Here is a 24,059-nt window from a genome sequence, read left to right as displayed (position 1 = left end):
GATTTAAGGGCAAGGAAAAGTTTGAGGCAGGTATGAAGAAAGAGGGGAGAATTTCCACCTCCTGAAACCCACTCCAGTGCTCCCCTTTCATCATCATGATCCTTCCTCTTTGATGGGGTCCAAGGTAGACCCATCTGCAATTCCACTCTAGGGCAAAATGGCAGAATGACGTTCCACTACATTTGGGAAAAGACGCACACAAAACGTCAAGAATTTTTATAGACAACACACGACAAATAGCATGACCACCTCCAATGGCATGTACTCCATCCGAATGAATCCACATATTACAGTACACAGTCTATATTCCTAGTTCACACTTCTTCATCTTGCCTTATACTATGCTTATTATGATCAGCTGTTGGTCAGTCTCTTAGGAGGTTAAATTCCTTGATAGCAGGGTTTCTCTTATTCATTTTTGCTATCCCCATCCCAAGCATCTAACACACTGCCTTGTTATTTATGCATTGTAGGCACCAATAGTTGCCTATGTAAAAATAACCAAATTATAGAACTAAGGGTTGAAATAGGGTAAGGAATCTATTTCAGTGAAGAAGGGTCACTGGCAAGCAAGCCCAAGAAAAGTGATAATGGATCCCTACCTGCCTCTCTGCCTTGGCTCCTGACCATTGCCAGAAACACCTCGTTCCCACATGATCACTTGAGGTCTCTGGTTGTCTGGCCGCCTCTCTAAGACATCTTGATGGGCCAGGGGTTGGACCAGGGGAATGTCTGAGATCCAGGTGGGAGCCATTCTTGGCACAGCTGGAAGGGGTCGAGCTTGGAAGTGGGATGGGGGAATCAGCCCAGTGGAACCTGAGGAATCACAAGGACAAAGATGGTCAGCTTCCCAGGGAGAGGCAATCACCAGTCCCCTTGCCAGGTCCCACTGACCTGAAGGTCGAAACATTTCCACATTATTTGAAGTCTCTAGATTCAGTGTCCAGCCATCTATGTTCCCCTGGACAATAGGAGAAACAAGGACACTCCAATTCAATTTTCAGGCCACCTTCCAAAGAGAAAGCCCCTACAATAACAAAGTCACAATCCTTAAATAACAGCCAGGTCCAACCAACCCTTAGCTCCTCTTTTCCTGCTTTCCAAAAGAAGCAGGAAATACCCGAAGATCACTTGCTTGACCTAATCTAGTTCCTGACAGAACTATGACAATAAGCATGAGATGGAGGGAATTTACTGAGACGGGCTGAGAGGGAGCTCTCTTAGGCTTTACTCATACTTTGAGGATTCTGGGAGTGCCTTTACCCTCCTCAAGTTTCTATAGTCTCTGCCGTTCCTGGTCGGAGGTGAGAAAGGAGGTATGCTGTGCAGGGGTTGTGAGCCCAATCTCCACAGTTCTCTCCATGGCTCAGCAAGGCCTTGGGGAAGCCCATCCAGACCCCACCAAGCCATGCCTCCTGGGTCCTTCCCTATTCAAGTGGTGGCCCCAGGCCTGGCCCCAGAAGAATCTGGCTACATGTAGGGTAGGATGCCTCCCCAGGACCCCTGGGAATCCAAGCAGCCTAGATCCCTTGGCAGAAAAGCCAGCTTCCTGACATCTCATCCAAACCCTTCCAACAACTTTCTTCTCAGTTTCTCTCTACTATCCCCTCAGCTTCCATTCCTGTCTCGCCCACCGTCCTCTCTCCGGAGTCCTAGAGCATAGAGAGGGTCTTCACTATCTCCCTACTCTCCCACCCGAATTCATCTATTCTCCCCCCAATCTGGGATTTCTCTGCCCCTCCCTCCCTCCTACTCTGTTTTTCTGAAGGAATTATTCTGTTCCCTCACTCTCACCCTCATCTCTCTATTCAATAGCCGGTTCTCTGCCCCCCCAACGCCCCAGATATCCCTGAGTCTTCACCCTGCCGGGCCCTGAGCTCTAAGGCTGTTCTGACCACCTCATCTGTTCTTTTACCCGGCCCCCCGTGCCCCGCTTCCCCTCTGCACCCCTGAACCCACCCTCGCTCCCCCGCTCAGCCCCTTCCCGCCCCCAACCGACTCTTCCCGAATGCCCCTTACCCAGCGCGAGAACCCCTCCCTCTGCCTTTTGACCACACCCCCTATATCTCGCCCCCGGGCGCGGCTTCCACTCCTGACCGCGCCTGCGCAAAGCGGGCAGGTTGGCGGGCCGCTCTAAAGCCCCGTTTGACCCCGGAAGGAGGCAGGGAAGAGGCGCACGCATGCGCAGTAGTGTCTGAAGCCGGGCCCAATTACGGAGTTGAGACAGCTCCGCGCCCTGGCGGCTCCTCCCAACTCCGGGAACCCGGGAAAACGTGTGAACTAATCAGAAAAAGCGGAAGGCGGGAGATCAGAGACCCTCCCAGCGCGCCGCCCAATGGAGCGGAGGAGGGCAAATGATCTGGCCAATCAGGAATGGCACGGGGGCGGGCTCCCTCGGCGCGAAGTTCGGGCCCGGGAATTCCGAAGGCGGGGTCGGCGCTGCCCGCGCGCGGAGGCCGCGCCCCTTCTGGCCTCGGCTTCCTCGCTGTCAAACAGCCGCTGGAGCGCCGGCACCGGCCGGAGCCCGAGGGGTCCCGGGGCCGCCGAGAGGCTGGCACTGCCTGGAGAGGAGATCACTCCGAGACTGCACCGCGCGGTAATCAGAAACGAGGCTGGGGCGTGGAGGGAAAAGGCTGGGTTTGCCTTGCATGATCTTGGGGAGCACTTTCCTCTGTTTTTATCCCACCTGGAGAAGCCGAGGTTTAGATCCATTTTGTTGGAGAGCGTAAGGACCCGTTTGCACTGCCTTTTGGGGGGTGACAGTGGATTCACTTCCCACTGGGGTTCAAGCTAATTAGTTATGAGTGAAGGATTGGCCAGAAGAGCGAGGCGCGGGCGAGCTAGATTACTCCATTTGGATGAGCAGATCTGACAGGAAAAAGCTTCTTTTCTCCAAATTACACTGAGGTGACAAGTTAGTATTGCACAGAAGCAGGGTCCCCCCATGCACACACCTACAGTATATTTCCCCAGAAGCTGCCTAATGTATATTGCCTTGCACAGATTGAAGGTTCTGCGAATATTTTGCGGCCTGAGGATCCGGTTCAACTAAGGTGCTGTAGGACGTGTTAGGGTTTGCACTGCACCGGGACCTTCTCCGAATTTTTCAGTTGGAAAGCTGCTTGACAGCCAATTTTGCATCGCGTGCCTAGGCTCCTTACCCTCCGAGTTTGCACTGTTCAAGGAGTGTGCTCAAAGCTGAAACTGCACAAAGTTCAGCTCAAGTTTGTGTCAGACGGAAAGTAACCTTAGCCCAGCCATGAATCGCCCAGGAGTGGGAAAGGTGACGGATTCCTGAAGTGGAAGAGGTGGTGGGGACGGGGCACCGCCCATGCTGCCCTGCTTCCAGCTGCTACGCATAGGGGGCGGTAGGGGCGGTGATCTCTACACCTTCCACCCCCCAAGCGAAGCTGGCTGCACCTATCGCTTGGGCCACAGGGCCGACCTGTGTGATGTGGCCCTGCGGCCCCAGCAGGAGCCTGGCCTCATCTCTGGAGTCCACGCGGAGCTGCACGCTGAGCGCTGGGGCGATGACTGGAGGGTCAGCCTGGAGGACCATAGCAGCCAAGGTGAGCAGTGAGCAGGGCAGCCTTGCACTTGGGCAGTCATAGTTCTGGGCTGGAATGATTAAGGGACTCCACAGAGACCCTGCCTGCCTCCCAGACTCCCTCTCAGGTTTGATGGACAGTTGTAGTCCAGTCCTCCATCTTCCCACCAGAAATGTGCTGTGTCAGAAATTCTTTGCCAGGCTGATCCTCGAGGGCCCCTGTTTAGCTCATGCTAGGACTGCGAGGTAGATCCAGGGCCTGGGGCATCATCAGGGAAGTACAAACTGTGGGGTTGCTCTGGGGCCGTTGGGGGCCAAGCTCAGACTTGACTCAGTTTCCAGCTTTGCTGAGATGTCTTGTTCCTGTCTTAGGGCAGTTATACGCTGAATTGTTTTAATGATCTTGGTCTGTGTCTTACTCCCTGGCTTGAGGGCAGCAACAGCCAGTCTCAGAAGTCCTGGGTTCACATCTGAGCTCTGCCACTGGGCCCTGGTGAAACCTCTGGCCTATTACTTTTCTTTGGGTCTTAGTTTCCTCTTAGGTAAAATCTAAGTCTTTGTAAGGTCTGTTTTGGAGTGTTGTGGGGATTGAATAACATTGGTAGCCAACAGTCATGCAGTGCTTACTATTACAAACCAGGCACTGTTTTAAGTACATTGAATGTAGGTGAGCGTGAATATCATCCCCATCTTACAGGCAAGGGAAATGAGGTATGGAGAGGTTGACTTGTCCAGGGTCACATAGCTGGTAAGTGGTGGAGCTAGGATTTGAACCCACACAGGATGAGCTATGCTGATGATAACTTGAGTTGAGGCCGGATGAGTGTGTCTCTGACAATTAGACCTCACTAGAGTGAGGGAAGGAGTCCATTCCCTTCGTGTGCCCTGTGGGAGGGCATAAGAAAAATAAATCTTGTTCCCAGCTCACAAGGAGCTTAATCTCTGATATCACCTGCTGAGGTACTTAGAATGTGAGAGAATTTCATGACAGGTGTCAAGTTCTTCCTCATGTGCCCCAGCAAATCAAACGGGGCCAGATTCCCCCACTCCTGACTGACTCTGGTCATTTCTGTTTTGTCCTTCTCTGTATCTGCCTGGTGTTTCACCATCAACAGGGACTTTGGTCAATAATGTCCGACTCCCAAGGGGTCACAGGCTAGAGCTGAGTGATGGTGACCTTCTGACCTTTGGCCCTGAAGGGCCCCCAGGAACCAGCCCCTCAGAGTTCTACTTCATGTTTCAGCAAGTCCGCGTCAAACCTCAAGATTTTGCTGCCATTACCATCCCACGGTCTAGGGGAGAAGAGGGAACCGGGGCTGGTTTCCGGCCCATGCTGCCCTCCCAGGGCGCTCCACAGCGCCCCCTCAGCACCCTCTCCCCTGCCCCCAAGGCCACGCTGATCCTCAACTCCATTGGCAGCCTCAGCAAGCTCCAGCCCCAGCCCCTCACCTTCTCCAGGAGTGGGGGTGGGCCACAGAGCTTGCCTGTTCCCACACCCCCTGGGGAAGTGGGGACCACTCCTTCTGCCCCACCCCCAAGGAATCGGAGGAAATCAGCTCACCGAGTGTTGGCAGAACTGGATGATGAGAGAGAGGCTCCCGAGAGCCCCCCACCAGTCCTTATGGAGCCCAGGAAGAAACTCCGTGTTGAGAAAACCCCACTTACACCCAGCGGGTAAGTGGAGGTCGTTGTCTCAATTTCACTGGCTTTTTATTCATTTTTAGAGCTCCAGCCTGGGAGGTGGCCCTCTGCTCAGGGGAGGGAGATGGGAGGTGGGCAGAGGTGGAACACATGTTGGAATGGCAAGACCTGGTTTAGCTCTACTAACCAGCTTCACCATTAGTCTAGTGAGTCTATCTAGGTTCGCTCTGTGATTATCCAGGGGACAGTTCTAAGCTTCTACAGGTTTCCAGTGACCCTCGTTTTTATGTCACTTTCTTCAGAAATCGACGTGGGCGTCCTCGGAAGCACCCAGTGAGCACCCCCATGGCTCCCCCTGCAGTTGGGGGTGGGGAGCCCTGTGCAGCCCCTTGCTGCTGCCTGCCCCAAGAAGAGACAGTAGCCTGGGTTCAGTGTGATGGTTGTGATGTCTGGTTCCATGTGGCCTGTGTTGGCTGCAGCATCCAGGCTGCCAGGGAGGCTGACTTCCGGTGCCCAGGGTGTCGTATAGGCATCCCAACCTAAGGTCACCATCAAGGCACCAGAGGACAAAGCTGGCACCTCCAGGCCATGGGTGAACACAGTGGGATGCCACTGAGTCCTAAGAAATGCCCCCTTCTTCCCTTGCCTTCCCAGGAGGGAATGACTACAGGGGAAGGGTCCATTACTAAGGATATCGATTCAAGGCCTGGAGCAGGCCCTCATGGCCAAGGTGACAGAAGAGATGGCTTCCTACCAAAGATATTGCTGCCTGTAGGAAGTTCCCAGTGAGCTGAAAATTCCGTTACAAGCTGTAGGTCCTTGTTGTCATGGACACTGACCACAGATGTTCTAGACCAACCATCAATTGCAGAGGCCATGCCTGGAAAGATGTAAGCCCCAGACTTGAACAAGTGAGTTCTTAATGTTCTTGGATGGCACCACCTAAGGAATTCTGGGAAAACCTAGACCACAGCCTCAAAACTTCCTGAACTTGTGGGTAGTTCTGCCACTGACCATGATGATCATGACCTGGCTTTTCAGAGCTTTGCTTCCATTTCCAAATAAAGAATGAGCATCTTCATTCATTCCTAGGCATTTACTCTTTTTGTGGGTCTGATACTCCTTGCTTTCCAATTCTTGGGAGAATGGATTTGGTAAGGTCTGGAAAACAAATTCAGAATCTCGGGGGAAGAGATGAGCAGACAAAGCACAGAGAAATATGAACCTGCTCACTGAAAACGTGCAAATATATGGTATGAGTTGGAGGTGGGAGACAGGAAAAAAGGAATCCAGATAATTAAGGTTTCTAGTTTAAAGGAAAACAGATCCACTGCCATTAAAATAAGGTAGTTGGGGTTTTGGTTAAGTTCATACAGGTGGCAGAACTTTACCAAGTCTCACCAGTGCTACCGGGAAGAGAGAAAACCTGGTACACCTGCTAGAGCAGATGCTGACCTGGTCCAGGTGGATCGACCTAACTCACATATAGTACATTGATTCTCTTCTGTGAGCCTTGCACCAAGCCAAGATATTGTTGAAGCAGCATTTCTATAGTTCTTACTAGGAAAGCCTTATCTCGACCTATTCTATTGCAACCTGCATGACCATCCCCTTCTGTCCTTTAGACTTACCAACCCAAGTGTTTTCCCCATCAAGGAAACAGCCCCAGAGCAAGGGCCCCAATTAGGTAGTGGCAGAGCCAGGACTAAAAGACTAAAACGGGGGGGGGTTTGGGGGGAGTGGTGTTGGTGAGTCACTTATGGAGAGGGTCGGCAAAAACCTTAAGTGAAAACCAAGTGAATGCTGGTATCAAGAAAGCCCAAGGTGGAGTTTCTATAAGGCGATATGCAGAAGAAGTATCTAAAGACTTGATTTCCTAGTATAAAGCCACAGAGGACTTCCAGATAAGAGTGGGGAAAGCAAAAAGCCAGCTCCTAATAGCTAACGGGCTACATGGTAACTGCACATGTGGACAAAAATAAGTTGCTCAACTCAAATTTCCCCAGGACCCCACCTCATGGGCTCCTAGGAACAAGCTCATGCCTCTAAGGTCCTCTCCAAATAAACCTGGACTCCAGTCCCAGCCTCTCCCTCTGACTTGTGACTCTGAGCAGTTTAAATGGCACCTTGGTTTCAGGGCCATTTGGGTCTGAGCTATTAATATCTACTATGGAGTATTAGGTATCCCCCATCCCCTTTTCGGTAAGCAGAGGAGGAGAAACCAAAGATAAAAGTATCTACTCGCTGTGTCCCAGGCTTCTTTATTTAAGAACAAAGTGATGAGTGATGTGGGGATTAAAATCAAGAGCATCATTGAACTTCACCTTCCCTCCAACCAGTTCCCCCAACTCCCTGCCCCACACCCTTTGTGTTCCCAATTCCTTTCTTAGTGAATGAAGAACCTGATCCCAAAGCCCTGGTAGGAACCCCAGGGTTCTCTTTCCCTAGCTCTCCCCTTTCCTCTGCCCCCATTCCTGGGAAGGGCGGGCACCTCAGTTTGAGTGCATGGGAGAGCCCAGAGTGGTGACAGACACAGAGGGAAAGGCCTCACCCTCAGGGAAAGGGACCGAGGAGTACAGCGTAGTGAAGTGAGGGCCCCCATAGCCTGGGGTACCAAAATGGGGCCCTGGTGCCAGGGGAAAGGATACCGGTCCCCCTGAGAAAGGAGACCCGGCAGCCTCAAAATCCTCTCGTTGCGAATAGTCACTGCTTGATCGTTTGCCCTTCTGGCGACGGTTGCAGAACCACACTCGTACCACCTGGGAGTGGAAGATACAAAGGAGAATGACATTCAACCCCAAGCTCCAGGAGGTGTGTCTGGCTTGGTTTGGTCATTTGACCCAAAGCCAACAGACTAGAGAGGCTGGAGGGCAGGAGCCAGAGCAAGGGGAAGGGAGGTAGAGACTGGGGAGGAGATGGAGCACACAGGGACGGGGACTCACGTCCTTCTCGAGCCCGAGCTGCTGGGCGATGTGGCTGATCTGCTGCAGTGTGGGTTTCGGGCACTGCAGGAACATGTTCTCCAGGTTGCCTCTCACTCGGTTCTCAATACTAGTTCGCTTTCTCTTTCGGGCCTGCACCAGGGTCTCTGCTTTGCATATCTGCGCAGGTGGGAAGGGGGTGATAAAGGAGATGGGAGGGCAAGCTTCAAACCTAATGAGCAACAGCACGGTGGGGTCAGTGACTCAAGAGCAAATTGCTATGGGGGCATTGACTGGATGTGTCACCAGGGCCAGGTGGTATGAAAAAGGAAGATCCTGGAAGTGTGGGTTTAGACCAGTGGCTCTGGACTTTCTCCCAGCAGAACTAAGGAATTGCACTCCATCCCATTGAGGACTACTGCTCAAGGAGAGCCGCAAGCCAGGGATGGAGGCAATGGAACTTGGGCTGAGACTCGGCAGGTCCCTGTGCATCCCTCCCACCCTCACCTCCTGTAGATTTTCGTTGTTGTCAGCTTCCTCCACCCACTTCTGCAGCAGGGGCCGCAGCTTACACATGTTCTTGAAACTGAGCTGCAGAGCCTCAAAACGGCAGATGGTCGTTTGGCTGAACACCTTCCCTGGGGATGCGGGTTTAAAGATGCAAGGTGAGGCAGTAGGCTGGTCCCTTGTGACCCCAAGAACCAGGCCTCGCCACCTCTTCCCGCCCTCACAAGATCCCACACCAGGGTCCCCCTACTTCCCTTCTTGAGGGAACTCAAGGCTGAGGTATCTTTCCCCTCCCTCTCTACCCTCCTTATGGGTAAGGGTAGAGCTGGTCCCTGAAACACCCTCCGCTCACTCCTTTGGTCGGGGGTAAAGGCCCAAGTTCAGGAATGTTCTTTCCAGGGTAGATGTGGTCCCTGTGTTCTGTGGTCAGAACATGCTGAGGGGGACCCACCAAAGAGAACCCCCAGGGTGAGCCCCACATCGGCCTGGGTATATCCCAGGGTGATCCTCTTCTGCTTCAGGAGCTTGGCAAATTGCTCGAGGTCTTTCTGCAGAGCTTTGATGTCCTGGGACTGCATTTAAAAAGGCAGAGGACATTTTAGAACATAAAACACACTGGTTATCGACCCCCTTCCATTTGGGCCCCAAGAACCTGACTATGGTCCCAAGAATGGTCTGTGGGTGTCATCTCTGCCTCCAGGCTGCTCACCTCACATCTAGAAATAACCTATACACAAATTTCATTCACCCCAGAAAGCAACACATCCATTAGATGCACAGCACCATGCAAGGATGGAAAGACAGGCCCTGGCCTCGATGAGAACACCCGTCAGGTTATGAAGGGAGCTGCTGCCTACTAGCCCGTTTAATACTCACAAAAGCTTTTTGACTCAAGTATTGCCCCCAGTGTGAGGAAGTTCTGAGACTAGAGAAATAAAGAGCACCGTTATCTCTGATTCTCATTTCAATATACGCTTGCCTTGAAGGCCCCATAAACTGACACGGCATGCATATACACAAATAAACACCCTCCAACAAGTAGCAGGTGTCGTAAGAGGTATGAATCAAGTGCTTTGTATATAGTTAGTACTCAATTTTTAAAAATATGATTATCCTTTATTATTACTGTATCTTTTTGCAATATAGATGTCTCCTCACTGATTAATTCTACACTTACTGAGCGCCGTCTATAAGCCAGCCACTACCAAAAGTAGACAAAGAGCCCTGCCCTCCTGGAGCTTCCATTCCATTGTGGAGAGATAGTTATCATCCAGTCTGTTGTTAGGAGTGCTATGGAAAACGGTACAGCAGGGTAGGCAGTGCCGGGGAATGTGGCAAGTTTAAGATAGTCAGTGAAGGTGATGTTTGAGCAAAGGGAAAGAGCCCAGTGGAAAGGCCCTGAGGTGGGTGGGCCCCTGGAGCAGGGTGAGTGGATGGAGGAAGAGGGGAGGAGCTGATGAGGTCTGCAGTGAGCAGGGTGGATCCTGTAGACCATGAGTGCTGTTTGCTCCGTGAAATGGGGAGCCACTGAAAGGTGTTGTGGAGTGAAAGGATCTGATGCTCACATTTTAAAATGTTCACTCCAGTTGACAAGTTGACAATAGACTAAGGAGGAAGTGAGAATATAACTAGGGAGGCAACTGCAGTATTCCCGAATAGATGATGGTGGCTGGGACAGCAAGGTGTTATGTCATTGATTCAGGATGTATTTCCAAGGTTAATTAATTATAGCGGTGTTTCCAAAGGATTGGATGGAGGATGTGAAAGGAATAAAGATGACTGGGTTGGGCCTTGAGCTACTGCGTGATGGATCGGGTGGAGCAGCTTAGGAAGCCACCACTGCAGAAGAGAGAAAACGCGGGAGTCGTGTCTACAAGGTATATGAGCCTTGAGGGTGGGTGAGAAGGAAAGGTAAACACAGCAGAGGTTGATGGACGAAGCCCTAGGACACTCCAAGGAAGGCAAGCGGCCAAGGGGAGCAGAAGAGCAGCCAGGCCTTTGTGCAGTCCTGGAAGCCTTGAGGGAGGTATTTCAAGGGTGACCCATCACATCAAATTCAAACAGGCTAACTTCCACTCCCAACTTCTGCTTAGCCAATATCTCAAACCTATAAATGTCCTCAGCTGTCCCCTTGTTGGCTTTCCCTATCCTATTTTGGGGATTTGAAATAAGGTAAACCCCATTTCAAATATAAATCCTAGCTTCATCATTTAGCAGTTAAGACCCGTGAAATAGGCTAATAATACCTCCCTAGGTGATTTTGTGACGGTTAATGAGCTAATGATGTAGAGCTGAGCACACAGCCTGGCACTTAGGAAATGGACCACAATTGGCAGCCATTATTATTCAAGGCTCAGCAGTTGCCTCCTGCAAAGAGTGTAGGGCTACTGGGGTGGCTGAAACCACTCACACCTCCTTCGGAGAAGCCTAAAGGCTTAGTACTTGATCTCTAATTGCTTACACTTGTGTCTTCGAAGGCCTGGGCGACACAGCCTTAATAGTCCCCAGCGGGGCTGGATGTGGAAGTCCTCAATCCCTCTGCAAACCCGACATTTGGGCAATGGCATGGAGATGACTTCTTCCCCTTTTTCTTTGTCCACAACTTATGGAATTAAGGCTGAAATCGGTCCTTCCATCTCCCTACAAGGGGTGCTGGGGTGTGTACTTCACATAGTGGTGACTCACTGGCCCCGAGGCAGAGGTCAAGGGAAGACAAGCCCTAAACTTGATGGGAGGTAAACCCAACTACACGTCCACACACATGGCCTGAACAGGAGCTTCTATCAGAAACTAGTCACACCCTAGCCCTTCAGGAACAATAACCCCGGGATAAGCACTGTTTTTACCCTTAGGCCACGCTTAACTCTAAGGCCAAGATCCTGGGTCTGATAAGGGTAATGTTTTCAAGAAGGGCTCAGGGTAGGAGAAGAGGCTGAAACCCCAAGCTGGGTCTGGTGCTGGGCTGGTAATGGGTGAGTGACCAGACACTGGTCAGGTCTAGGAAGGGGAAGAAGGAACCTACTTGACAAGGGCCAGGCGGGAAGCAAGGCAAGCCCGGGCCAGCTTCCAACTCCCCCAGGCCGCCCCTGGCCTCACCTGCGGTTCTCCTTGTGTTGACTTCTAGTTCCCACCTCGTCCCTGCTCTCAGGACCGTCTGCAGTCGCCACACACCCCTCTCTGCCTGGGGTGCCACCCTTGCCTGCTCCCGTCTTGGGTTCCAGGCCTAGGCAGCTGCAGGCGACCGCTTCCCCCTCCCCTGGCCACCCCTGCCAGCCCTGCCACCTCTTCCACCCCCGTTGCAGCTCACTTGCCTCCTCGGGGTTTTGTTCCAGCTTCTCCTTGTCCACCTTCACGGCACCAGGGGGGGCAGCGCAGGGCTCAGGGGAGGCCCCCTCGGAGTTGCTCTCCACCCTGGCTCCCGCCTCGCCCTCAGGCTGAGAGGTCTCCAGGCTGCCTTGGGGCACCAGCCCCACTCCAACCTGAGGCCCACAGTACGCCATCCCTCCGCAGAACTCATACGGCGGGGGGCACGGCGGAATGCCCCACATCTCAGCGCCTGGCCCAACCCCCGGCCCAATTCCTGACCCACTGGGAGGTCCCTGGAAGCTCAGCCAGGTCCGAGGGTCAACCCAGCCTGGTTCCGGCCCTCCTGGACCATCGCCTCCACCCCCCGGCGGGGGCGAGAAGGCAAAGTCGGAAGCCAGGTGTCCCGCCATGGGGAAGGACGGCGCCCCAAGCCGGGGGCCTGGTGAAATGAGGGCTCTCCAAGGGACTGCTCAACACCTCTCTCCCTCCCCAATCCCACCCACTAGCCTTGACCTCTGGCCCCGCCCCCTGGATGGGTGGAGGAGAAGGCGGTGGGGGTGGGAGAAACTGAGGCGAAGGGTGTTGGCCTGACGGTGTCGGTGGTGTCTGTAGTAGGGGAAAGCCAGGGGGCTCCAACCTGGTGCCTCTCCAGACCCCAAGGGCCTTGGTGCAGGTCCCCCATGCGGACCCTCTCTTCCAATTCCCAACAGGCTGCCCAGCCCTCTCTTGGGCTCTGGACACCTCAGAGCTATCTGGGATCCCTTCCACACCTCCTCCACGTTCTTTAGGAGCCCAAAGACCCTGGCACCTTCTCTTCAATGGGGCCCAGCCACCCTCTTAGTTCCTCAAACATTTATTGTGTACTGCTGGAGCTACCCCTCAATTCCTTAACCCACCCCTTGCTGGCCTCCCCCACCCCCAGCCCAGGAACCTAGGCATTCCCATCCAGATTACCAGCCAGATTCAGTTACCCCAAAGCCGCGGCTGCCCAACCTGCTAAATTCCACCCCATCTCCAGGGGCAGACAAGGCCTCCCTTCCATATCCCGAGTCTTCCGGTTCCAGAGCCCCCTCACCTACCAGACCCAGGAACTGACACCGGCTTTCCCTTCTAGGGGCCAGGCTCTGGACTGAACTGACTGGGCCTGATAGCTCCCCAACCTTTCTCTGGACTGAGGGCTCAATCACCCCCTCACAGGGTCCCTGCACATCAGGTCCCCGCCTCCCTTTCAGGGACCCAAATTTCTAGTACCTAGTTTGTGTTGTCCCTCCCCCACCTCCCCAGCCCAGGCCTCCAGCCCTAGGCCCTGGGTGGGGAAAGCCAAGGAGGGCGGGGGGAGAAAGAAATATCTGACTTCAGGTTCAAAGAGGCTTGGGAGGGACTGGGGGAAGGGGGTAGGACAATGGCCTTGGCTGGACAATCCTGGTCCCCAGAGGGGGCAGCTCTAACCCTAAACAAGTGCTCAACCCTTGAATGGGCCTGGATGGCTCCCCTGGGGACAGCTTCCTGCCCCTCAACCCCCCAGCCCCAATCCCCTCACACAGAATCCCCCTCAGATGGGCTAAAAGAGCTCCACAACCACCCTCCCCCCCAATCCCCCTCAAAGACTGAGCCTCAGACATGGCCCCCCACTGGCACCTAGGTATCCCACTCCCCTTCCTCTGGAGGACTCGGGCGTCCAGCCTCGGCATCCACCCCTCCCCCAACCCCCAGGCCTTGGGATGTGCTTTGTTGAGGGGGGCTGGCGGAAAGATGCAGAGGGGGTGGAGAGCGATTTGTGGAGGGGGTGCAGGAAGCCTGCCCTAAGCTCTCCTACAGAGCCCATTTTTCTGGGCCTGTCCTGAGGGTCTTGAGGGCTCATGCTGCTGGCCTAGTGCTTGATTCTGTTTGCAAGAGAATAGCCCTCAGAGTGCCCGTCTGTGAGGGATGATGTTTGTCTGTCTGCTCCCCAAACTCACCCAAAATGGAGGCCCCAGGGTGAATTAAGGGCTCCGGAAAGTCTCTGGACCAGAGCTCCCTACAGTTCGGAAGGCCAGAGCGCTGAGCGTGGGACTGCTGACCTCTGCTGACCTGAGGCATCTCTTCTTCTCAGCCCTGTCTGGGGTCGTTTGCTGGGGTCAGTGGCTCCATGTCTACCTTTTGAGGGGCTGGGTGTCCCAGTGGGGGCCCTCCTGACTGTGGCCAGCTGTCTTCACCTTGGTGGTATCTGTGAGTCTTTTGAGCCTATTTTTTAATCCTCTAAGTCTATCACGCAGCCCTGTTCTTGGGCCCATCTGTATGTACTTTGTGGACAACTAACCGTATGCATACATTTCAATACTCTGTTTGGAAGATCTGCAGGGCAGTGGGGCTGGAGCTATACTCACCTCTGAGCCACTAACTGCCCAAAAGGCAGATAGATAAAGGGGCCTGGTGGGGGAGAGATGTGCTTTGGAATAGGAGGGGCCCCTCCCCAGTCATCTCCCCAACCCCCAGGACAGAGCCATCACGGCACCTTTGTCATGCATCTATCTGCTGTCTGCCAAGAAGACGGCCTCCCAGAGGAGGGGGAGGGGCAGGCCTAGGAAATCTCCAACACCAGTGCTCTTTGGCTCGCCACCCTCTGGGCTCCCAGAAACCCCTCTCCCCAGGCCAGTCCAGGGAGCCCCTGCTGCCCCTGTCTTCCTAGCAGCCCCTAAAACACCTTCCCCAGTTTCCCCACTCAGCCACACCCGTTTGTAGTTTTAGATTAGTTTGTAGTTGCTCTAGGCGGTATGTTTCTGGCCTGGGCAAGAGGCCTGTTCCAGGGAGAAAGTAAGAGGAGGGGTGCATGTCTGGGTCCGTGCCTGGCTTGTGGCGGGACATCTGAAACCAGGTCAGTTCTGTGCTTGCCTGGAGTCTGACCCAGAACCTTAATGACAGGTTAAATTTGTCTGGAGTCCTAGCCAGCCCCCTCCTGGGATGCTCTGGGCTGACTGAGGCTGAGAAATGCTCCCCTCCCCCTTCGTCACCCTCCTGTTAGGCCTGAAGGGTAGGTGGCTTCACTTCTGTGGAGGCCAGCTCTCTGCAGGCCTGGAGGAGACTGGAAGCGAGGTTGAGTCCTCTGGCCTCGCTCCTCAACTCTCCTAGGTCTTAGAGAGTCACTGAAAAACCTCCAGTCCCCAAACCAATTTAGGACTAGGCTCACAAACTCTCCTCATACACTTTTATTGTAATGCAATGTCAAGGTCCTTCACAGAGACAAACGCAAGTATCTGGTTGCAGAGCATGCTAGGAGACCAAGGGAGGGCAGGTGAGGTCCACCTGTCCCCAGATGTGGCTGACAAGTATGGCTGCAAAGAGGTGTGATGGTGGCCTCGCTGCTGTCAGCCCAGCCATCCCCTCGTTCCAGCATGGGGTGCTGGTTGGCTGGAAAAACCAGCTGAAAGGGCTCAGATGGGAACTAACGGAGCCTTGCTCTAGACCAGGGTAGCAACTCACTTCTTTGACCTCTGGGTTCTGTCACTCTGAAGGCAGGAGAAAGGGAGAGAATGGAGGGCTGAGGAGAGAAGGGTTCAGGCTCCGCCCACTGCGGGAGATGATCCCCCTTCCTCTCATTTTACACATATTCCACTGCTCACTATAAACCAACCCCCTCTTCTCAACACCTGACCTTCTGTTCTCTCCTACGAGATCTGCACACTGAAGTCTTCTCTTCCCAAACCCAGACACTCTTACCTCAAATTGAGGAGACAGCTCTCTGGTTGTAGTCTGCAGTGGAGATAGTGAGGGTGGGGAGCCAGGAGAAGTAGTCAGGAATAAACCAAGGGGCTGTAGACCAGGGTTCCAGGCCCTGACTCTGACTTCCTAGCTGAGGGAGCATGAGGTTGCAACTCCCCCTTCTGTGCCTCAGTTTCCTCACCTAATAAAGAAGAACAGGTCTAATGGAACTCTAAATTTCCTTCCAGCCCCAACATAAAATTGCTGCCCCATACACCCTCCTGTCTACCCTCGCCACTTACTGGACGTGGGAATATACATTTCTCTCTGCACACCTGTGAAGAGAAATTGGGGTTGAGGAGGTGGGAGGGGAGGGACTCAGTGAGACGCTGGCAGGGGCCTTCCTGCACCCCACCTCCCACCTCTAAGCAGCCTTCCTGAGAATCTGGCAGGTTTCCCCACCAAGTTTGATCAAGTTATGTGTGAGGAGTTTGGGAGGCCAATTTTGATTTGGTTTTCAGCGCTTGGGAGCTTATGAGAAACACACTTCAAGAGGTAAAACTTCTCATGGAAGACAGCGACAGAGACGTGTGTGTGCACACATACATGTGCATGTACGCGTGTGTGTGAGTTGGGAAGGAGACAATCCAGGCCAAAGGCTAGGGAGGAAACGGAAATCCTAACCTACTCCCTCCTCTCATCATATTCCCTCAGTTGCTCTTTAAATCGCCACTCTCGGGCCTCAGCCTCCCAGAGAGAGGGATTGCGGATGATCCTCAAGGTCACTTCCAGCTCTAAAATTCTGAGCATACCTGCTGTCCTGCCCTTCTTCCACTGCTTCCAGAGGAAGGTGCCTGCAGCTCCCACAATGACCACAGCAGAAGCCAGAAGCCCACAGAAGATCCAGACAAGGGGGTGGGGGTGGTTAGACAGGGGTCTCTGAAAGATGAGGGCATGTGGGCCACTGACAGACCAGCCAGACTCCCCCCAGCCCCCACTCCACCTTTCCTGGGGCCACTCAGGCTGCTCACCTGAGGTCCTGCAGAAACCCAGCATCGGCCTGGTGCTCCACCAGGCAGGAGAGCCTCCACTCATGTCAAAGGGCATCTCAGTGGACTGCTGGCTCTCAGCAGTCCTATCCCCCTGGGATCATGTGGTTTGAAGTCCCCGGGACTCAGGGTCTAGGGGCAGCCCATCCCTCAGCTAGGTTAGCTGGACTAATGGAAGACAGAAGCCAAGGGCCTTCTAGGGGCTTCGTTGGGTCACACACACTGAGAGGACATAAGTGTGATGGCAAAGGAGACCTAAAGACCTCCCGGACCAGGGAAGACTTGCTGCCTCTGGCCTCTGGTCTTGCCAAACTGCCGTGCATCATCCTCCACTCCAGGGCCAGGGCCACCACCCAGGCACTACTGGCGCTGCATTCCAGGGTGACTGTTGGTCACGCCCCACCCTGAGTGTCCTTGGGTGCTAAGCCCTGGGTCAGAATTCGAACACTAAGTGGAGAAAGGGCTGGCCAAATATGTGTGAGAGAAGACAAGCAGAATGGCTAGGCTGGTCAGTGATGGAACTGTGCTCACAGAGGACCCAGGTAATGTGGAATGCGTGAGGCTGGCTCAGAGGCTTGCTCTCCCAACCCTCCACGCAGTGCCCTCAGCCCCTCCACCTTCCTACACTGATCAGTCCGCACCTATCACTCCTATGGTAGGCTGGGGCCCCACCCCAGCTTCCAGGTATTTCTGGAGAGGGTAGATGCAGCTCTGGGTCAGGAAGGATTGCTCCTTTCCCTTCTCCCCATCTGCAGTTCTGCTTTTTTTCTGGATTGCTTTGGCTGGAGTTGGAAAACTCAAGTGTGCTGAGAAGGAAGTCCTGGCCATCATAGTTTTACCGCCAGTATCCCCAGCTGTTTTGTTTCCCCCGCAACTCACAGACCACTACGGTCTGGAGGGTGTGTGATTCTGAAATGCCAAAGCCCCAGAGCTCCAAAGTTACAGGAGAACAAAACAGTGGCATTCTCCACCTCCACTCCCACCACTTCCCAAAATGCCTGGAATTCCCTTCTCCAACTGATAAAAACCCTCACTCATGCTCTAAGACATACCTTCTCTGTCATGTAGGGGCCCAGCGAAGTCATGCTGCACCCCACCCTCAACCCCCTGCAGCAAGTGGCTCCTTCCTGCGTTCCCAGCATGCAATGCTCATGCCACAGTTATGGTACTGACCACACTGGGTCCTCGTTGCTATACACCCTGAAGGCAGGGACCCATGCCCTGGGCCCAGCACAGCATCATGTTTAAATCCTACATCTAAATGCCACTGCTGGCTATAATGCCCAGGGCAAATGTAACTGAACCTCTCTAAGCCTCACTTTCCTCATCTGGGAATTGGAGATAATAATAGTCCTTGCCTCACAAGTGAAGATCAAATGAGATAATGCACGCTGGTGCTAATGTAAAACCTACCAATAAGAATTCAAGAAATGGTAGCTGCTATTGTAATGTTCACTATTGGTAACAGCACAATGAACAGCACTCACTAGACCCTCAGATGTTTGCTAGATGAAAAAAAAATGATGTAGGTTAGAAATAGATTTCCCTTGGGACCCTGACCAGGTCTCTAGGGTTCCTATAATTACTGGTCAGGGTGGGGAGGTGGCTATGTCAGAAAAAGGCCGATGATTTCCTAGACCCTGGATTTGAAAAGTTGGATATGATTTTTTTCACCTGAAGAGAAGGCTTGGGAGCCTAGAGACAACGGGGATTTCTCTAGTCCTATTCCCTGACTGGTGGAAGGGTGGCAGTCTTATACTTATGTCCTACGCTTTCCAATACCCAATATCTAGACTTTTTGGCACCTCTGGGTACACAATATGATTTGATGTCAGGGATGAAATCCCCCAGAAAGAAGAAGGAGATATCAGAATCTCGGTGAAGGTTGCCGTATCTAGAGTGCCCAGTATAGTGCCCTGCACAGAGCTTAATACATATTAGTTGAACAACAATGAGCGCACAGCTCCATAGCTTTAGGACTGTACTGATCACCTTCTCCCTGCTACACATACATGCAATCACCTGGGCTCTGGTGGTTCTTGCTCCATGATGCTCCTTAGGTTGACGACAAGGTGCTGGGCTCTGGCCTTCAGTCTGAGAATCAGATTCTCCCAAGCCCCTGGATCCCTAGCCTGGGACCAGGGTGCCCGGGGCTCTGCCCACCTGCCCTCCCTGCAGCACCATAAGAAAGGCTGATCATCCAAGTAGCCTGAGAATTCCTAAGGGGCTTGCCTAGGGCTGGACTGGGAAAGAGCAATGAAGTCACAGCGCAGAGAATGGGTTGCTGAGAGAAAAAGATATGGTGGGAAAGGAGGTGTCGTCACGGGGACATGGTCTCACCAGGTTCCCATGAGGTGAGGCTGTATGACTATTTTTAGGGCATCAAAAGAATGGGTAAGGAGAATGGGGAGTGAACAGTGGGAAGGGAAACTCTTGTTTCCCTGCAGGATCTCATCCAGGCTCATTGTTTTAAATAGTAATGACTCCCAATATCTAAATCCCTGCCCTTCACATCAGTACATCCAACCACCTGTTGGCCATCTTGCCCGAACGTCCTACATCGCCTCAAACTCAACACACCCAAACTGAGCATATCCCCTTAGTACCACCAGGGAACAACCTGGCCCTCATCTTACCCTCCTGGTGGTAGCATCACTATCTAATCCACCTGCTTACTCAAGTCAGAACGGGGTTGTGGTGTGGGAAACCACCTCGATGCCCCGGTAGCCTCCTGGTACAGTACCACGAAGGTGTTTCAGAGGTCACGGAACCAAAAGGCTCACAGAACAAGTAAAGATGCTTAAATCATATGGCTTACTAAATAAATGTAAAACACAGTGAGAAACAAGGGGAAAGTGATGGGGTAGCACAGGATCAGGTGCAAGTTGGGTGGAAGGATCACACAGCCCAAATTCTGGTTACCCAGTGTGCACCTGTCCCATCAAACTGAGGCTTCCTGAACAGTAGGTACCTGAGATGTCCCACAGATTTAGGGTATCATGAGTATTTAGTGCCTACTTGGTCCTTCTTCCCCTATCTCAGTTCGCACAAATAAGTTCTACTTACTTATCAACGTCTAACATGGCTCACAGATTACTAATTTACTTATCTATGAGTAACACTTCTTATGAGTTCCATCCATCTCATTTGATTTCTTGTTTTCTATAGCACAACTGGCTATTCCCAAACAATGAGCAACTGTGCTTTCCATGGCTGCTTATCCTAAATTGCTGCCTCCCTCAACACCTCCTAGTTTCAAACAATTACCAAACCTGCCCAGTTGTTACTTCCTATTTCTTGATCTCGACATTCCTTTCTATCCTCACCAAACCAATCCAAAGCATGGCTCTCTCGGATTACAGCTGGAGTCTTTCCAACTGGTCTCCCTCCTCCGGTCTTCACCATTTAGAATCTGTCCTTCCTGATATAATCAGAGTGACCTATCTGGAAACACATATCTCACTACGTACCACTCTGCTGCTCCTTCAAGGATTCCTTTTGTCCTCAGGATGACTTCCAAGCTTCTTAGCAGGCCACACAAGGCCCCTCAAAGGCTGACTTCTCGACCTTCATCTCCCACCACTCCCTGCCTTCACTCGACCCTCTTGGACCAGGAATGTTTGAGCTTCTCCATCCTCCTGCCGCTCCTCCACGGCCCAGTGTCTTCCTGAGAATGTCCACACTCAAGGGAAGACTCATTCCCCTCTTCCGCTCCATGCACCAGCACAGAAGCCCTTACCCTGGCCTCAAGCCATCCACCATGCTGCCAGACCCCTTTATCTCAGAGCTTACCTCCGACTCATACGCAGAGAATGGTGGGCTAATCCAAGGCCACACACATCCGCTACACATTCATCTACAGCTGTACTTCCCGAGCAGGCCGTCCCTTTTCTTGCTCGAAGTCAACTCCTTGGCCTCCCTTTGATCCCTTGGTTATTCCCCTCTATCCAGCAGGGAAACTGCCCTGAGCACCAGCCCCTGAGAGAGGTAGGAGGGTACAGTGCAGTCTCGCCAAGCTGGCCAGAGCCTAGGAATCACCTGGGCTGTTTGTTTCCCAGGACTTTCCTCTCGAGAGCCCGACTCAGGAGGTTTGGGTGGGGCTCAATCTATTTTAACAAGCACTTCATTGATAATTCTTATGAGATGTGCTGCCTTTGACCAGGTTTTAACTCTCTGAGCCTTATTTTCCTCATGTATAAAATGAGGAAATAGGGCTGGCCCGGTAGCATAGTAGTTAATTTCCACGTGTTCCACTTTGGTAGCTGGGGGTTTGGATCCCGGGCATGGACCTACATCACTCATCAAGCCATGCTGTGGTGGTGACACACATACAAAATGGAGGAAGACTGGCACAGATGTTAGCTCAGGGCCAATCTTCCTCACAAAAGAAACAAAGAGGAAATAACGCCCAACTCAGAGGATTAGAGGTAACACCCCTCCCCCCACAAAAAGCACCTAGTAGGGGCCAGCCCCATGGCCTAGTGGTTAAAGTTCTGCAGGCTCTGCTTTGGTGATCCAAGTTTGTGGTTTTGGATCCTGGGCGGGGACCTATACCACTTGTCAGCCATGCTGTGGTGGCAACCCACAAACAAAATAGAGGGAGATGGGCATGTGTGATAGCTCAGGGCACATCTTCCTCAGCAAAAAAAAAAAAGCGTCTAGTAGGTATTTTAAAGCATATTTGTAATTAAACATAGCTGCTGTTGTCATTGGCTCTTTTTTCAGAAATATCTCTCTTTAGACTCACTCCTTATCTTCCTAAACAAGCCCCTAGAATAAACTGTCCTTCTCTACTTCCTTAGCCCCTACTCACTTTTAATTAACAAAATATCTTACTTGATTTTTTTTCTGATAAAAAAGTAATACCAACTAACTCAGAATAATATCACGAAGAAAGTGATAGGCCCACCAACCCCCCCTCCCCAAATAACTACTGTTGTCAACTTGGCGAATGTTCTTCCAGATTACTTTTCATGAATAGGTAACTCACTTTTTAAACAAAAAATGAGATTCTACTGTTATGTAATTTATTTTTCTACTTAGTAAATATATGTCTCATCAGACTTTGCATTTGCCTCCACCTCAACAACATGCTGATCTGTTGAGGTCACCAGTCACTTCCTAGTTGCTAAATCCACCAACTCTTTTCAGCCCTTATCTGACGGGGTCTCTCAGCAGCCGGTGACCCTGGATTTCTCGTCCTCTTGTCACTGTCCTGCTTGAGAGCTGACTCCTCTCCTCACCTCCCAGTGCCTGAGCACTGACTGTCAGGTTTTCTGAGTCACTTCCTCAAGCCCTACCCTCTGCTCATTCTCCAAGTACTGCCTGGCGAAACCCACTCACCTCTGGGACTTCTCATTACCCTTGTGGCTCCCACCATCTCTCTTCCACACAGCTGCTCAGGTGATCTTTTCCAAAAACAAGTCCCATCATTTTACTGCCCTGCCTCAGACCCTTCAATGAGACCCTCCCCACTGCCTTCAAAAACAATCAATTTCTTGGCCTGATTCCTGTGGGAAACTCGGACCTGCCTAGCATTTGGAATCAGAAAAATCTGGATTGACATCCCTCAGTCACTAACATACCAGCAGTGTGAATTTAGGGACATTATATAACTTCTAAGCCTCCCTGTCTCATCTATAACCCATAACCCAGAAAATAAGACCTGAGGGATCTGGCTGAGAGTCAATAGTTTAATGTTAGTAAATACCTAGAAGGCAAAGGTAGAGATGAGCGCTCTAACAACCCATATGCTGATTCAGCCTGAGCCTTCCCACCCCCAGTCAGGTTTCAGATCTACCTGTGGTTCCTAGAACCCCACTCTGGCTGTCTGGTTGCCTGGAGTGCCCTCTCCCCTCTGGTTTGTCTACCCCAGACCCTGCTCATCCTCCAGCACCGAGTATCAGCCGCTGACATCTCAAGCCTTCTGCACCTCCAGAGTGGAATTCACTCCCTCCTTGGGGAAGCTCCAAGACCCTAGCATTCTGCTATGATAACATCTATAACACTCGACTGCATTAATCTGCTCCATAGTTTTTCACCAGACTGACACCCTTTAAGATCAGATCTTATTCATCTTTGCATCCCTCATGACAAGCAGGAAGTAGTTAATCACTGAGTAAAGGTTGCAAAAATCAATTTGATATAAAATTCATCTTTTCTCTATTCATCTCCTGCCACGCTACGTGTAGGAGTTAAGGTCAAGGTTCAAGTGTGGGCAGAGAGGATTCGGGGTAATCAATGTAACAGAGGCAACTGGTCTCAGAGACACCCTACCTCCCCCGCCTGGCCTTATCTTCCCTCAGATTTGGCAATCTCCATCTCCCCAGTCCTCCCTGGCTTCAGGAAATGGTCACAAAGGGCCTCATAAAGGCCACAGTTTGGGGGAGGGTGTGGTTGCGGGAACTGGAGGGGGTCTACACAATTGGGCCAACCCACAACTCAGCGCCCGAGAGGCACCGTCAGAGCTCTGGCGGTGGGGGTGGGGGCACTTGGCCTCAGTTTCCCTGGAGGGCAAGCCTCTTGCTGCGGGGCTAGGGATAGGGGTGGGGGTGGGGGTGAGGGTGGGAGTGGGGGCACGGTCAGCAGGCCTGGAAGGCGGAGTAGGGCCCCCGCACACTCGGCCTCCCGCACTCACTGGCCTGGCTTCTGCAACAAGGCGCCCCAGCAAGCACAGCAGCAGGACCAGCGAGAGCAGGCCGGCCGGCCGGCCGAGAGGCGCGCATCTCGCCCGGGGTCTGAGCCCCAGCCCGCGGCGCCGCGGACGTCAGAGACCACGCCAGGGAGCCGCTGAGTCTGGGCCCGCCCGGTCCGGGCCTGAGCGGCGCGTCCCGAGAGGCTCCCATTGGGCCGTAGCTGCTTGGGAGGCGGTACTTTCCCTTTTCCTTACCTCCCATTGGACTAAATCTAGTTAGAGCCGGGACTCCGTCTTCCGCAGTCGCAGAGAGGCGCTTTGGTCCATCCCGGCTCGGAAATCTGACTTTTAAGTTGTTCTTCTTCGGTCACTGTGTAATATTGTGTTTTTAAAAATCAGCTTTTATGTCTGAATTCCTATCCTCCGACTAGCCCCAACTTCCATTTTCAGTCACAAGATCATTTAAAGATACATCAGAAGTTTTATTGGTTTTGTTTTTAATTGAGATAAAATACTGTAAAGTTTACCATTTTAACCATTTTTTAGTGTACCATTTAGTAGCATTAAATACATTTACATTGTTGTGCAACCATTACCAAAGAGCTTTTGATATGTATAAAATTTAAATTACAAAAGTAATACACGCTTGTTGTTACAAGTGAACAACCCAAAAATTTATACAAGAAAAGTTAACAAATGCACTGTTTCCACCACCAGGAGGTAACCACCTTACCAGTCTGCTGTATACCCTTCCACATGTTTCTCTGATGACTGTA

General features: G+C 52.3%; 3 protein-coding genes across 15 annotated transcripts in view; 1 reads left to right on the top strand and 2 right to left on the bottom strand.

Annotated features, from left to right (window-relative positions):
* CCHCR1 (coiled-coil alpha-helical rod protein 1) overlaps positions 1-2,126 on the bottom strand; it is a 12,372-nt gene extending 10,246 nt beyond the window's left edge. For 2 of the 7 annotated variants that reach the window (XM_046639143.1, XM_046639142.1), the window contains exons 1-2: positions 895-961; positions 603-816 (exon numbers count right to left, since the gene is read on the bottom strand). In XM_046639143.1, the coding sequence (XP_046495099.1) occupies positions 603-816; positions 895-910 (230 nt within the window). In that variant the 5' untranslated portion in view covers positions 911-961. Of the gene's footprint in view, positions 1-602; positions 817-894; positions 1,185-1,263; positions 1,686-2,019 lie in introns of those variants that run through there. The other 5 variants (XM_046639145.1, XM_046639147.1, XM_046639148.1 and 2 more) reach the window with 5 other exon arrangements.
* A 358-nt stretch (positions 2,127-2,484) lies between these two features.
* TCF19 (transcription factor 19) lies at positions 2,485-6,273 on the top strand. Of its 5 annotated transcripts, none has more exons than XM_046641463.1 (4): positions 2,485-2,596; positions 3,004-3,569; positions 4,663-5,221; positions 5,491-6,273. In XM_046641463.1, exons 2-4 carry the CDS (start codon positions 3,332-3,334, stop codon positions 5,729-5,731), a joined length of 1,038 nt encoding a protein of 345 aa, XP_046497419.1. In that variant the 5' UTR covers positions 2,485-2,596; positions 3,004-3,331; the 3' UTR covers positions 5,732-6,273. The 5 variants fall into 5 exon arrangements, with proteins under 5 accessions (XP_046497419.1, XP_046497421.1, XP_046497420.1 ...); XM_046641465.1 differs by lacking the exon at positions 2,485-2,596 and having other exon boundaries at positions 2,604-3,283; positions 3,476-3,569; XM_046641464.1 differs by lacking the exon at positions 2,485-2,596 and having other exon boundaries at positions 2,604-3,569; positions 5,491-5,521; positions 5,843-6,273.
* A 1,191-nt stretch (positions 6,274-7,464) lies between these two features.
* POU5F1 (POU class 5 homeobox 1) lies at positions 7,465-23,385 on the bottom strand. Of its 3 annotated transcripts, XM_046641445.1 has the most exons (6): positions 23,287-23,385; positions 15,619-15,651; positions 9,068-9,188; positions 8,617-8,747; positions 8,131-8,289; positions 7,465-7,947 (listed from the first exon to the last, which is right to left on the bottom strand). In XM_046641445.1, the coding sequence occupies exons 4-6, from the start codon at positions 8,683-8,685 to the stop codon at positions 7,681-7,683; spliced, it is 495 nt and encodes a 164-aa protein (XP_046497401.1). In that variant the 5' UTR covers positions 8,686-8,747; positions 9,068-9,188; positions 15,619-15,651; positions 23,287-23,385; the 3' UTR covers positions 7,465-7,680. The 3 variants fall into 3 exon arrangements, with proteins under 3 accessions (XP_046497401.1, XP_046497402.1, XP_046497400.1); XM_046641446.1 differs by lacking the exon at positions 15,619-15,651; XM_046641444.1 differs by lacking the exons at positions 15,619-15,651; positions 23,287-23,385 and adding an exon at positions 11,928-13,414.
* Between the last annotated feature and the right edge of the window lie 674 nt (positions 23,386-24,059).

This window comes from Equus quagga, chromosome 15 (assembly GCF_021613505.1).
Source record: "Equus quagga isolate Etosha38 chromosome 15, UCLA_HA_Equagga_1.0, whole genome shotgun sequence".
Taxonomy (NCBI): domain Eukaryota; kingdom Metazoa; phylum Chordata; class Mammalia; order Perissodactyla; family Equidae; genus Equus; species Equus quagga.
This window is presented reverse-complemented; position numbering and strand designations above follow the sequence as displayed.

Excerpts from the sequence above, each read along its gene's own strand:
- TCF19 (XM_046641463.1), top strand. The coding sequence starts at position 3,332 with ATGCTGCCCTGCTTCCAGCTGCTACGCATAGGGGGCGGTAGGGGCGGT. Across the intron at positions 3,570-4,662 it reads GGAGGACCATAGCAGCCAAG|GGACTTTGGTCAATAATGTC; the intron begins GTGAGCAGTGAG and ends CACCATCAACAG. Across the intron at positions 5,222-5,490 it reads ACCCCACTTACACCCAGCGG|AAATCGACGTGGGCGTCCTC; the intron begins GTAAGTGGAGGT and ends CACTTTCTTCAG.
- POU5F1 (XM_046641444.1), bottom strand. The coding sequence starts at position 12,332 with ATGGCGGGACACCTGGCTTCCGACTTTGCCTTCTCGCCCCCGCCGGGG. Across the intron at positions 9,189-11,927 it reads TGGAACAAAACCCCGAGGAG|TCCCAGGACATCAAAGCTCT; the intron begins GCAAGTGAGCTG and ends TTTTAAATGCAG. Across the intron at positions 8,290-8,616 it reads ACAACGAAAATCTACAGGAG|ATATGCAAAGCAGAGACCCT; the intron begins GTGAGGGTGGGA and ends CCACCTGCGCAG.